At 40.3% G+C, this 12513-nt stretch overlaps 1 protein-coding gene across 4 annotated transcripts in view; it reads left to right on the top strand.

Moving 5' to 3' along the window:
- Chd2 (chromodomain helicase DNA binding protein 2) overlaps positions 1-12513 on the top strand; it is a 64226-nt gene that overhangs the window by 15164 nt on the left and 36549 nt on the right. For 3 of the 4 annotated variants that reach the window (XM_090321317.1, XM_090321316.1, XM_090321315.1), the window contains 5 exons: positions 1221-1282; positions 5522-5629; positions 8659-8799; positions 10812-10945; positions 12279-12504. In XM_090321317.1, coding sequence (XP_090177443.1) covers positions 1221-1282; positions 5522-5629; positions 8659-8799; positions 10812-10945; positions 12279-12504 — 671 coding nt within the window. The remainder of the gene's footprint in view (positions 1-1220; positions 1283-5521; positions 5630-8658; positions 8800-10811; positions 10946-12278; positions 12505-12513) is intronic. The other variant, XM_090321318.1, reaches the window with a different exon arrangement.

Raw genomic sequence — 12513 nt, 5'->3', positions numbered from 1 at the left:
TTAGCTTAACATGCAGGATTGGCCGTAGCTGTTTATGTGCTTTTACTTAAAATTCTCAGTAAAATTGTAGCAGGGTCTTTGCTTTGAAATCAATGAGTAGCTTGTTTATTGAACAGGTGGAACACTGGAAGTAGATTTGGGCTTATTCTTGAGAAAGGAAAGCAAGGGGAATGTTTAGTTTCTACAAATTTGGTTTCCTAGCTCATTTCTGGGGAATTAGTTTCTCACGTATTCACTCTCACGTGTTCACTTGTCTCTAGAATGAGACCTCTTACTTTCCTCAGGTTGTGTGATTTTTTTTTTTCTTTTTTAAATGAAATTTGACCTCTATAGTAGGATCCTAGGCTTGATTCTGAGATGCTCTAAGGGTCAGTGCGATGTCGCCTGTCTTCTTAGGAGGACTTCTTAACTATTTCACATTCTTCTGATGAGTTAAATATCGATAACTCAAAGGGTATTGGGACGAGTGTGGAATTTTTGTAAATGTGCTTTAAAAGTTGAATCCACCCTAACACCTGCATCACATTGGTGGTGCTTTGAGTTTGGTGACTGCTGAACCTTGACTTTTCCTGTCCCACGGTGTCTGATACTTGATGACCGAGCCATAGTTGTTAGTTCTTTAAACCTTTTCCTCACCTGCATATTTGTAGGGCATGGTACTGACAGCAATAAAAGTAGTTTGCCATTTTACTAATTCTAGGGCATAAAGCTGTTCTGTAATACACACTATTCCCTGGCTTGGTGCTGTGGGCGGGGCACTTTTCAGTCATCACTTAACAGACTGAGTCTGAGGTAAAGGTCAGCACACAGCAACCATATGTAACTTAATACTTATAAAACTTACTGGAATTAAGCAAAGTTTAAAATTCTATTCCTTAATCTCACTTCCCAGCCACGTTTCAAGTGCTTAGAAGCCACAAGTGGCTTGGGTGGCCACGGCACTGGGTCTTGGAGATAGAGATTACTGACAGTGTTGCATGCCGTGTGTGGGATATTGCTGTTCTGGAAGTCAAGCAGAGATAAATACTTTCTGGCTTTGGAGCTATTTAATAGTAACAGATGCTGATTTTCAAAAGTAAGAGGAGACTTAGCAGAACCAAAGTGCTTAGGTTTCTATCAGAAATGTTGAATAATGCTGTTGAGCCAGGAGATAGCATTGTCCCAAAGAACTGTGAATTAAAGTTTGTAATCGTTTTTTTCCTCCCCCTCACACACTGAAGGCAAGTAGCGGGTCTGAGAGTGGGAGCCCAAAAAGAAGAGGCCAGAGGCAACTGAAAAAACAGTAAGTCTTTTCATAGGGGAAAGTAACCTGGTAGTTTTAAACCCGTTTCTCTCTGGGATAACCTATATACTGTGTCTTCAGTTTGTCCTGAGTCTCAGTGTCTTCTGTCTCTTAGATGCTTGTTTTTCTGTTTGTTCCTGACAGGAGCACTGAACCCCAGGCTTGTGATTTAATACACAGAGGGGGCCCACATGTGTTTGGCAGATGATTATTCCTTTGGGCAGACTCTGTATCTACATTCCCTATTTTTTTGGCTAGTCAGATTAGCACAGATATATTTTTTCCTTATCAATATACACAAATACCTAATAAACGTTTGGTATTCTTGTTAAAGAATAATTTAACATTTGCCATTTTTTTTGTTTTCATTTTTAATTAGGCCTCCGTTTTGGTATGAAATACATTCTGTATTTATACTTTGCTTTTCTCTCTCTAATCTTCTCTCTCTCTCTCTCTTCTCTCTCTCTCTTTTTCTCTCTCTCTTTTTCTCTCTCTCTCTTTTTCATTTTAGACAGAATTTTACTATTGCTTTGAACCTAACAATCAAGTCCAGGAATTAAAGATGTTTACCACCATGGCCATCTCTGTTTCCACACAATTTTAATTGTATATAGGCCAGAAAAATTTAATTCTTTTCTTTTTTTTTCTTTTTTTTATTGTAATTAGTAAAAGGGTTACATGATATTTGCCAGATAGAAGGTGCATTAATTCACATACATTGATACCCTTTCACATGTCTTGGTACCCATTACCCTCCCCCCCACACCCCCCCACCCCAAAATTTAATTCTTAAGCTTAGCAAAAAGTACTGTAAGAAATGGATCGTAAGTTCATTTTAAAAATTTTCAAATTCTGGGGCTGGGAGTTTGGCCTAGTGGTAGAGTGCTTGCCTAGCATGCACGAAGACCCGGGTTCGATTCCTTGGTACCACATACATAGAAAGAAGCCAGAAGTGGTGCTAAGGCTCAAGTGGTAGAGCTCTAGCCTTGAGAAAGTCCAAGGACAGTGCTCAGGCCCTGAGCTCAAGCCCAGGACTGGAAAAAAAAAAAAAATTTCAAATTCTATATTGAAGATACTTGTTTTGTTTTGTAGATTACTTGTACATTTTTTTTTGAGAGGGTGCAGTACTTTGTATGAATTTTATACATTCCATATATTTTTTTAGAAAAATATTGATTTTCTAAGCTTTGCACAGACTCATTATCAAGTGAAATGATGTCTGTGGCTTCTATTACGAGAATATCTCTTCTGATTCTAAAATACCAGTATGTGGTCTAATTTGCTATGTATCTCAGGCGTGACCTTGAGCCTGTGACTCTCCTGCCCCATCCTTCTGAGTGATGGAATTACAGTGTGTACCTCTAAACTCAGATTTGATTTTTTTTTTTTTGGTAAGTCCTGGGCCTTGGACTCAGGCCTGAGCACTGTCCTTGGACTTTCTGAAGGCTGGTGCTGTACGACTTGAGCCACAGCACCGTTTCTGGCCTTTTCTACATATGTGGTACACCAAGGAATCAAACCTGGGTCCTTGTGCACGCTAGGCTAGCACTCTTACCACTAAGCCAAACTCCCGGCCCCAGATTTGATTTTTTTTTTTAGAATCCATTTCCTCATCTCCAAAGTAGAGTAATATTTACCAATTGTTAATAGAAATTGTCCTCTGATTTTTGTGCATTAAATATAGATTCTTAAGAATTTCACTGAAAAGTCAAATGCTTAAACTGCCCAGTATATAACCAATTTCCATTTGTGTTTGTAATAGTTATTTAGAGTTGGACAGACACTAAAATGACGTGGGCTCTTCAGGCTGTGTTTTGCTCTGTCCTGTCCCTTCATTCGCTTTGGAATCTGTTGTCTGCTTACTAGAGCTGTTTTGTGACATGTCTCACTGGACTGTGTTTGTTTGTGGAAGGCACGGCCTTAGTCTTGTCAGGTGCTTCTGCTCTAAGCAAGGGTAATGGAACCTACCTCCTGTGTTTGCAAAGCTGTCTTTCTAAAACAGCTGTGCAGGAGCCATCCTCATGGATACTTTGTATATTCTGCATGTTTTCTGAACCACCTGAGTGTAAGGTTCCTAAATCATGGTCTGTTAACCCCAGCAACTGAATTGTTATTTTTTCCTTAGCACACACAATTTATTTTTAGCGTCAGTGAATTTTTTTTTTTTTCTTCACTAGTCCTGGCTGGAGCTTGAATTCTGGGCTTGGGCACTGTCCCAGAGTTCTTTTTTTGCTCAGGGCTAGCACTCTACCACTTGAGCCCTTGCACCACTTCCAGCTTTTTCTGTGATTAATTGGAGAGAAAAGTCTCATGGACTTTCCTGCCCAGGCTGGCTTCCAAGTGGGATCCTCAAGATCTCAGCCTCCTGAATAGTTAGGATTACCAGCGCCTGGCTGTCAGACTCCATTTTTAACATTTCTAGATCTTTGGTTTCCAGTGGCCTGTGACTGAAAGCTGCAACTTGTCTTCAGTGTGCTTCAGTCTCCTCTTCTGGTAGAAAGCTTCTGAGTGGTTGCTTTGGAAAGGTACTGGGAGATTTTAAGATTTCTTGATTGTTTACAAATTTGTAGTATAAGTGAAAAACATATTTTGTCCACGCTTGCTGCACTTTTAGTCTTCTGTGCTCTCAGAAGACTATTGGCCCTGGTTTAGAGCCTCAGTCCATGGAGGAAATAGGTGAATTGGAAATAATACTTCTCATCTGATCTACTCTCCTGGGTTTTGGTTGATCCTGTTCTTGAAGCTTGTGGCCATATAGCCACTGAACAGTTTCTACGTGTGCCTCTTCTGGATTTGTGCCAGTTGTTGAGACATCTTCTTTCTTCTTTCCTGAATATCACCTTCTTGGATGCCTTTTTTCCTTCCTTCCTTCCTTCCTTCCTTCCTTCCTTCCTTCCTTCCTTCCTTCCTTCCTTCCTTCCTTCCTTCCTTCTTTCCGGAAGAATCTGCCTTAAGTATAGCCCAGAGGCCTTGATGTTGCCATGTTCTGCCCTGGTGTGTAGGCGCTGTGCCACCTTGACTGGCTTCCCTGGTTCTTCAGTGAACTGTTAGAATGTTAGACTGGAAGGGAGAAGAGTAAGACAAGTGTTCCAGAGCATGGTTACATATTAAGAGGACTTTGCTGTAAAGACAGATGAATGGATATTAGCAAACATTACTCTCTTGCAAGTCTCCTTCCCAAAGTACTTTCAGTGTCAGACTGATAATCCATTATAGTTCATTTCTTAATTGGCTTAACAAAGGACCATATCTATTTACATTTTTAAAGGGGAACAGAAAAGTTGTAACTGCATCAGTGGCTCATGCCTGTAATCATAGCTACTTTGGGACTGAGGCCTAGAGGATTAAGGTTCAAAGCTAGCCTAGACAGAGAAGTTCAAGAGACCCTCCAGTTAAAGTTAATCAGATATTAGACTGGAGGTATGGTGTGGGTGGTAGCATAGTAGTCAGCAAAAAAGTTGAGCCCCTGAGTTCAAGCCCAAAAAAGGTATAACATGCAAGGAATCAGCTACTATCAGCAGAAAATGGGCATGCAAACAGACAGTGCCAGCAGAGTTTGAGCAATGTACTTCTTTCCACTGTTCTTTCATGGAAGCCTTGAATTTTCCCCTCCTACGTCTTTACCAGTTTCAGTCATCAGACAGCTCCTGTAGTTTCTGGGATCGACACATCACCTCATCTTGGAATATATTTGTTCTCCTGTGAGGATTTACATTGATTTGCCCTTTCAGTTTCACAAGTACTTCTATACAGCTCTGTGCCTGCAGAGAGAGATTTTTTTTTTTTTAACATTCTAAGTATTTGGTTTCATTTGGGACATTTTGAATCAGAAACTATGTGACTAGGATCCAGTCTTTGTAAATAGCCTTTTAGATAATTCTGATGCATATAATACTTTGGGAGCCATTAATCTAGTAGTAGTAAGTGTTACGGCTTCAATCTTGTCACTGACACTGGTAGACAAAAGAGAATTTGAGAACTCTCAGCATTCTTCCTGAGAACAAATGGCTTGAAAAATGGATCCCAATTTAGTTTGAGTTATTTACTCACTTGAGCTTAAAATAGGATTTACATAGTATGTAGCCTAGAAAGGATCACAGCCAAAATAATCTCTTTGAAAAGAATTGACATATAAATATGCAGGTTCTGCTTTTTCAATAATTTTGTTGACATTTGTCTTACAAGACTGATTAGCTTGAAGAAGTCTTTTAGAAAATATCGTTTTGCTTTTGATCACAGAGAAAAATGGAAACGGGAGCCCTCAGAAGATGAACAGGAGCAAGGCACCAGTGCAGAGAGTGAACCAGAGCAAAAAAGAGTAAAAGCCAGAAGACCTGTCCCCCGAAGGTGCACTGTTTGGTTGTGAAGTCTCTGCTTGGAATGAGTTTAATTTGCCTTCCATGGGGAACGATGGTGTGCTGTTGGAAGAAAGCCTTAGTCACTGAGGATGAGTGTGATTCTGAGTTGACTGCCTAACGAATCATTAATGGCTACTCACATCTGTTCTGGCTACTTGGATGGATATATTTATTATTATTATTATTATTATTATTATTATTATTTTGATCAGACATGAGGCTTGAATTTGGGTGAGGCATAGCGGGAATTTTTTTTGTTGTTTTTTGGTTAGTCTTGGGGCTTGAATTCAGGGTGGCCTAGGTGCTGTTCCTGAGCTCTTTTGCTCAAGGCTAGTGCTCTGCCACTTTAAGCCACAGTGCCACTTCTGATTTCTGGTGGTTAGTTGGAGATAAGTCTCCCTCCTGAATAGCTTCGATTACAGGTGTAAGCCACCAGTGCCACCCTCCAGTTTTCTCGCTTTTGGTCTAGAGGTCACAATGTAACCCACGCGCTGGTTTGAAGTGGTGATTGTCCCCACTCCCACTCCTCAGTGCTGGGATTATGGGCTTGAGCGGCCATGCCTCCTCTGCATAAATGTTGTGTTTTTGGGGTACTGGAGCTTGAACTTGGGCTTGTGCTTGCTAGCTCAGTGCCCTTCATCTGAGTCACAATCTGGTTTATGTGCAGATATATTGGACAGCAGATTTTTTTTCTTCTTCTCTTTACGGTGGGTTTTTGCTCAAGGCTAGCACTCCACCACTTGGAGCCACAACTCTATGTCTGGTTTTCTGGTGGTTCACTGGAGGTGAGAATCGCATCGACTTTGCTGCCCAGGCTGGCTCTGGACCGTGATCTTAGATCTCAGCCTCCTGAATAGCTAGCATTATAGGTATGAGCCACCAAAGCCTTGCCTTCATAGGATTTTTATTATTATTTCTTATTTGAGTTTATTAATTGTATGAGACACAGGGTTTTATTGTGGCATTTTTCTAATGTACACTGATCATACTTCTTATGGCTGTCTAGTTGGAAGGGAGGTACAAACACATCTGCAGTTTTTGGCCAGGTGACAGGTCCTTTCGGGGAGAACTAATTTTTAATGTTCAAGTACTACTTGGCTGACTTAAGGCAAACATTATTCATATAATGTGTATAGCATGAATGTAATTTTATAGAGAGGTAGGTTGAAATGGCAGCAAATATTGGGTATATTTGATCAGATGACAAGGTACTGATGACAGATGAAGGAAAGCAGAAGGTAGGCCCCAGGAAAATTTAGTTCCTTGTCATATTGCTTAAGAGATAGCCATCAAAATATAGTCTCTGGGTCAATTCCTACTAGGCACCGCCTGCTTTTATGTGGTGTGAGAACTGGTAAGTTTTTATACAGGGATGTTTACAATCTATAGTTTGATAATAGCCAGATAGTAATTAGATAATACAGAGTACTAAATATGAATACTAAGTGAAGTTCACCTAAAATATTCTGTTCTTAGGGGCCGGGAGTTTGGCCTAATGATAGAGTGCTTGCCTAGCATGCACGAAGACCCCGGATTCGATTCCTTGGTTACCACATACATAGAAAAAGCCAGAATTGGTAGAGGAGCTCTAGCCTTGGGAAGGCCCAAGGACAGTGCTCAGGCCCTGAGCTTAAGCCTGGACTGGCAAAAAGAAAAAAAAAAATTCTTCTCTTAGTAGATATATACACACACCTCTTGGCTTTTGGTTGGTCATGGGGCTTGAACTTGGGACCTGAGCTCTTCAACTCAAGGCTAATATTAGCCCTGCCCCTTGAGCCCACAGCCATCACTTCCAGTTTTCTGGTGATTCATTTGGAGATAAGAGTCTCACGGACTTTTTAGTGCCCGGGCTGGCTTTGAACTGCGATCCTTAGATTTCAGCCTTCTGAGTAGCTAGGATTACAGGCATGAGCCACTGTGACCGGCTTTAGCTTGAATTTTTATCAAGAAAATGTTCTAAATATTTATGTAAAACAGTTAGAACTGTACTAATGTGATAAGGTTCTTCTTGTACTCCATGATTTTCGCTCCAAAAACTACAAGGCAGAGAAAGAAAAAATATTTATGTAAGTACCCACATAATGGTCTTAGTTTGCCTCTTGGTTGGAAAAAGCCTAAAATCATTTGCCAACCCCTGTCCTAGGTAGGGCATTTTGTCTGTTCCCATCCCCATCAGAGAAAGGCATCCACTGACTTTGTACATCTGAGTTAAAGCTCTGAAGACTAAAGTGTCACTTCTAGATTTTTACCCATTTTTTTATTGAATCCTTGATCATTTTTCCAGGGTTGGTTATGTTAGAGAAACAAGAACATGACTGTGGATTTCTGTCTCTTATACCTCTTTCATTGTTGTGTCATTAATAATTGAAGATTTTCTCTTGACAACTTCTCAGCGATGGCATTCAGTCTTGATGGCCTGGGGATAGTGCAAAGGGCCATCTTCTCAGTGTGTTCTAGGAGATCTGGGTGGTCTCTGTAGTTCTTATCCTTTATTCCCATTTGTACAGAAGCCAGTGTATTGTGCAAGCTGCGCATCTTTCTTTCCATATCAGGGTGCAGAGAAGTCCCTGTTCTTTTTTTAATGACTACATGCTATGTTTAATTACCAGATGAGTGACTTTTGGGGTATTTCACTTCTTCTGTTGTTACATGTGATGCTTTAGTGGGTCCCTAATTCTGTGTTTAAGATTAGTCTCTGTGGTCAACATTTGGACTGTTAAGTTTGGTGGACATTTCCAAATTGTCCACAAAAACATAATCGAGAATCTGCCCTACATTTTTTTTTATATCAGGTGATTCTGATGACTAGTGAGAAGTATTCACTCTTCTTTCCCGTACTATTAAAAATACAAATCCTTGAGGAAGGTAGGGATTGAGAGCCAGGAATACAGGTTTTTCACATCTCTCCAGTGAATTCTGTGTATGTCCCACTCCTCCGTGAAGGAGCATTTTATATATATTGGACACATACACCGAATGACTGAGCAATAACGTTGCTGTTTTTCTGTTTCATTTCAGAACAGTGCCTAAACCTCCTGTTAAAAAGCAAACGAAGACTCAGCGTGGCAAAAGGAAAAAGCAAGAGTCTTCTGATGACGACGATGATGATGATGAAGCTCCCAAGAGGCAGACTCGTCGAAGAGCCGCTAAAAATGTTAGGTAAGCGGCGCCCACGAGGTGTCTCGTTCACGGTGTACTTGCTTAGAACTTGGTTAAGCAAGTCTCCAGATAATGCAAAATTAACCATGTGCTGAAGTTGCTCTCTTGTTGGGAAAAGAATGGTGTTGAGTGAGGTGGACTAAGTCATAGCATTGGTGCATTTTAAACTCTTTCAAGTTTATGTCTTATCTAAGTGTTTCTATAGCTTCATTTTATAACATTCTTTCAAGAAATGTGCTTCTGTTATATCTTTCTCAATTGCTTGTTTTTTTTTTTTTTTTTTTTTTTTGTGTGTGTGTGTGTGTATGTGTGTTACTAAGGCTTGAACTCAGGACTTTACAGTTGTTGAATGTTCTACTATTTGAACCACATTCCCATTATTTTTCTGAGGTCCAGTATACTTGTTACGATTTGTGGATAATTTCATCAAAATTTAGTAATCATCTATAAAACAATAGTGAAATAGATGGAGATATGGGTAAATGGCCCCAGACCCTGAATTTTTTTTAAAGAATATACGGGCTGGGAGTTTGGCCTAGTGGTTAAAGTGCTTGCCTAGCATGCACAAAGACCTGGGTTTGATTCCTTGGTACCACATACATACAAAAAACCGGAAGTGGGCTGAGGCTCAAGTGGTAGAGCTCTAGCCTTGAGAAAGTCCAAGGACAGTGCTCAGGCCCTGAGCTCAAGCCCAGGACTGGCAAAAACAAACAAACAAACAAAAAAAGAATATATTCAGGTTTCTTTACCCCACTTAGGAGCGGTAAAAATGTGCCCTAGAGGTATTACGGTCTGATGTAAGGTATTAGTAATTATGAACTAGGATTGGGCTTTGAATATGCTATTGTATAGCTTGGCATTTGGTTTACTATTAACTGTACTTCATCTAGAATTATATTTTATTTTTTTATTGTAATTAGTAAAAGGGTTACATGATATTTGCCAGATAGAAGGTGCATTAATTCACATACATTGATGCCCTTTCACATGTCTTGGTATAGAATTATATTTTAATTTCCAGTGATTGTCAAACTATTTGTTGTTAATGTATTATAAAAGCTTATGTTTTCGGGCTGGGGAGTTTAGTGTAGTGGTAGCGTGCTTGCCTAGCATGCACGAAGACCCGAGTTCGATTCCTTGGTACCACATACTTAGAAAAAAGCCAGAAGTGGTGCTGAAGCTCAAGTGGTAGAGCTCTGGCCTTGAGAAAGTCCAAAGATAGTGCTCAGGCACTGAGCTATCAAGCCCAGGACTGGCAAAAAAAAAAAAACAAAACAACCCCCCCCCCAAAAAAAAAAAAAACCTTACGTTTTCTATGTCTATTTTGCAATAATTTTTTTTTTTCTTTTTTGGGTTTCTGAAATGGGGTCTTGCTCTGGCCTTGAACTTGTGATCTTCCTATCTGAGCCTTCAGAGTACTGAGATTACAGGCCTCTACTCCTCCATGCCTGGGTACATTTTACATTTTTTGGTGGCTTTTTGGAGATAATGTGGTTAGAGATAAAAATCTCATGTACTTTCCTGCCCGGGCTGGTTTTGGTGCATACCTCAGATCTCAGTGTTCTGATTCTCTAGGATTATAGGTGCGTTAACCACCTGCACCTGTCTTCATTTCCTTTGTTACTGGGACGTAAAATGGAGGGTTCACACATGTAATTTTGGGAACTTCCCTTTTGCCTGGTGATGTAGTAGCAATTGTTTCCCATTATGTATGTATATATTTATTTGTGTGTTTGTGTGATAGTTTCCTTCTCTTCATGGTAATGATCTAACCCTAATAAGTGCAAAGACTGGGGTATCCTTGTTTTCTGTGTCTTGCTTACACATAATGGTATGAGCAAAGTATATTTGTTCTGCAGTGTGAATTAGCCTTCTTGTGCTTATCTATGAGTGGGTTGGTACTTGAAATAGGAAAAAGGTTAGTGATAAGAGCATTGAGCGACAATTGTGTAAGAGTAATGGTGTATACAAGGGTTTTAGTTCTTGTTTACTCAGTGCTGTTTCTCATGCAGTTATAAAGAAGATGATGACTTTGAGACTGACTCTGATGATCTCATTGAAATGACGGGAGAAGGAGCTGAAGAGCAGCACGACAACAGTGAAACTATTGAAAAGGTCTTAGACTCAAGACGGGGAAAGAAAGGAGGTTTGTGTCTTTAGTAGTGTCTGCCAGTGAGGCCCAGATTTGATGGATTTCAAATCAGGCGTGATCAACTTTAGCTCACACTTGGATTGATTATGAAAGGAGTGACTTCATCAGTACAGTTCAGTGCTTAGAGCAAAGGGAGACCATTCAGTATGTTTTTTGAGGTTTTAAATAAATTAAGCTGGTAAACATGAGCACTATTGTTTTATAAAGCTGTGATAAGGCAGATGGTTGCTCTTTAGTTGTTTCTTAATCTTCCTCTAAAAATCAGTCAACTCTTTAAATATATGTGTGGATAATAATGGAAGGTTTGAGAAATAACCATCTGGGATGTCTTATAACTTTCTTGTGTCAAAGTAACTTTTTCATCTCAGAAGTATTAAAATAATATGTAATATCTTCTCTTCCTTGTCCCTCTACCCTCCCAACTTTTTCCCTCTTTATCCATTTTGGAAATAGGGTACGGCTACGTAGCCCAGATTGGTCTGAAACGTGTGACCCATAACTTATGCATCTCAAGTGCTAGAATTATAGGTCCCTATATCTGTCCTCCTCCCCCTCCCTTTTAATTCCTCACTCTGGCTTTACTTGAGGACCCAGGAGTTAATAGAATGCTTTGGGAAGGTGGGTTAGTGAGGGGAGAGTGTTTTTAGTTCCTGTTTATACTCCTGGTAACAGATTTATTGAGCGAGAAGTATGATAAAAAGAGAATTCTACTCCAATTTTATTGTTTGGACAAAGGATTTTCTTTGATTCACCTGCAAACTTTGGAATGTAAATATAAAAATAGAGCTAGCGTCTTGAAAATATTGGACCTTACTGACCAAGTCCAACCTCTTTTGTGAGCTTCTATTTATGTTAACTTGGATTCACTTGATGGCTTACTGAAGAAAGGACCGCCCTGGCTGGGCAAGGTGGCTCTCTCCTGTAATCCTAGCTACTTAGGAGGCTGAGATCTGAAGATCTAAGGTTCAAAGCCAGCTGTGGCACAAAAGGACCCAAAGGACTGAGACTCTTATCTCCAATAAACCTCTAGATAATTGGAAGTGGGGCGTGGCTCAAGGGTAGGTCAGTAGCCTTGAGCTGAAGAGCTCTGGGACAATGCCCAGATCCAGAGGTAGGGCAATAGCCTTCAGTGGAAGAGCTCAGGGAACAGCGCCCAGACAGAGTTGGAGCCTTATGACTCATCCCCCACCCCCACCCCGCAAAAAAAAAAAAAAAAAAACCAAAACAGAAAGGACTGTCCTACCCCTGGAGCCACAGCACTACTTCTGATCCTCAGACCAAGTGCCTGACTTTATTGTCTTATTTTTGTATCTCAATTCTTTCACAGCCACTGGAGCTTCTACTACTGTGTATGCTGTTGAAGCTAATGGAGACCCTAGTGGTGACTTTGACATTGAGAAGGATGAAGGAGAAATCCAGTATCTCATCAAGTGGAAGGGTTGGTCTTACATTCATAGCACCTGGGAGAGTGAAGAATCCTTACAACTACAGAAGGTGAAGGGCCTCAAAAAGCTAGAGAACTTCAAGAAGAAAGAGGATGAAATCAGACAATGGTATATTTC

This window comes from Megascapheus bottae, chromosome 30 (assembly GCF_031878675.1).
Source record: "Megascapheus bottae isolate mThoBot1 chromosome 30, mThoBot2.hap1, whole genome shotgun sequence".
Classification (NCBI taxonomy): domain Eukaryota; kingdom Metazoa; phylum Chordata; class Mammalia; order Rodentia; family Geomyidae; genus Megascapheus; species Megascapheus bottae.
This window is presented reverse-complemented; position numbering and strand designations above follow the sequence as displayed.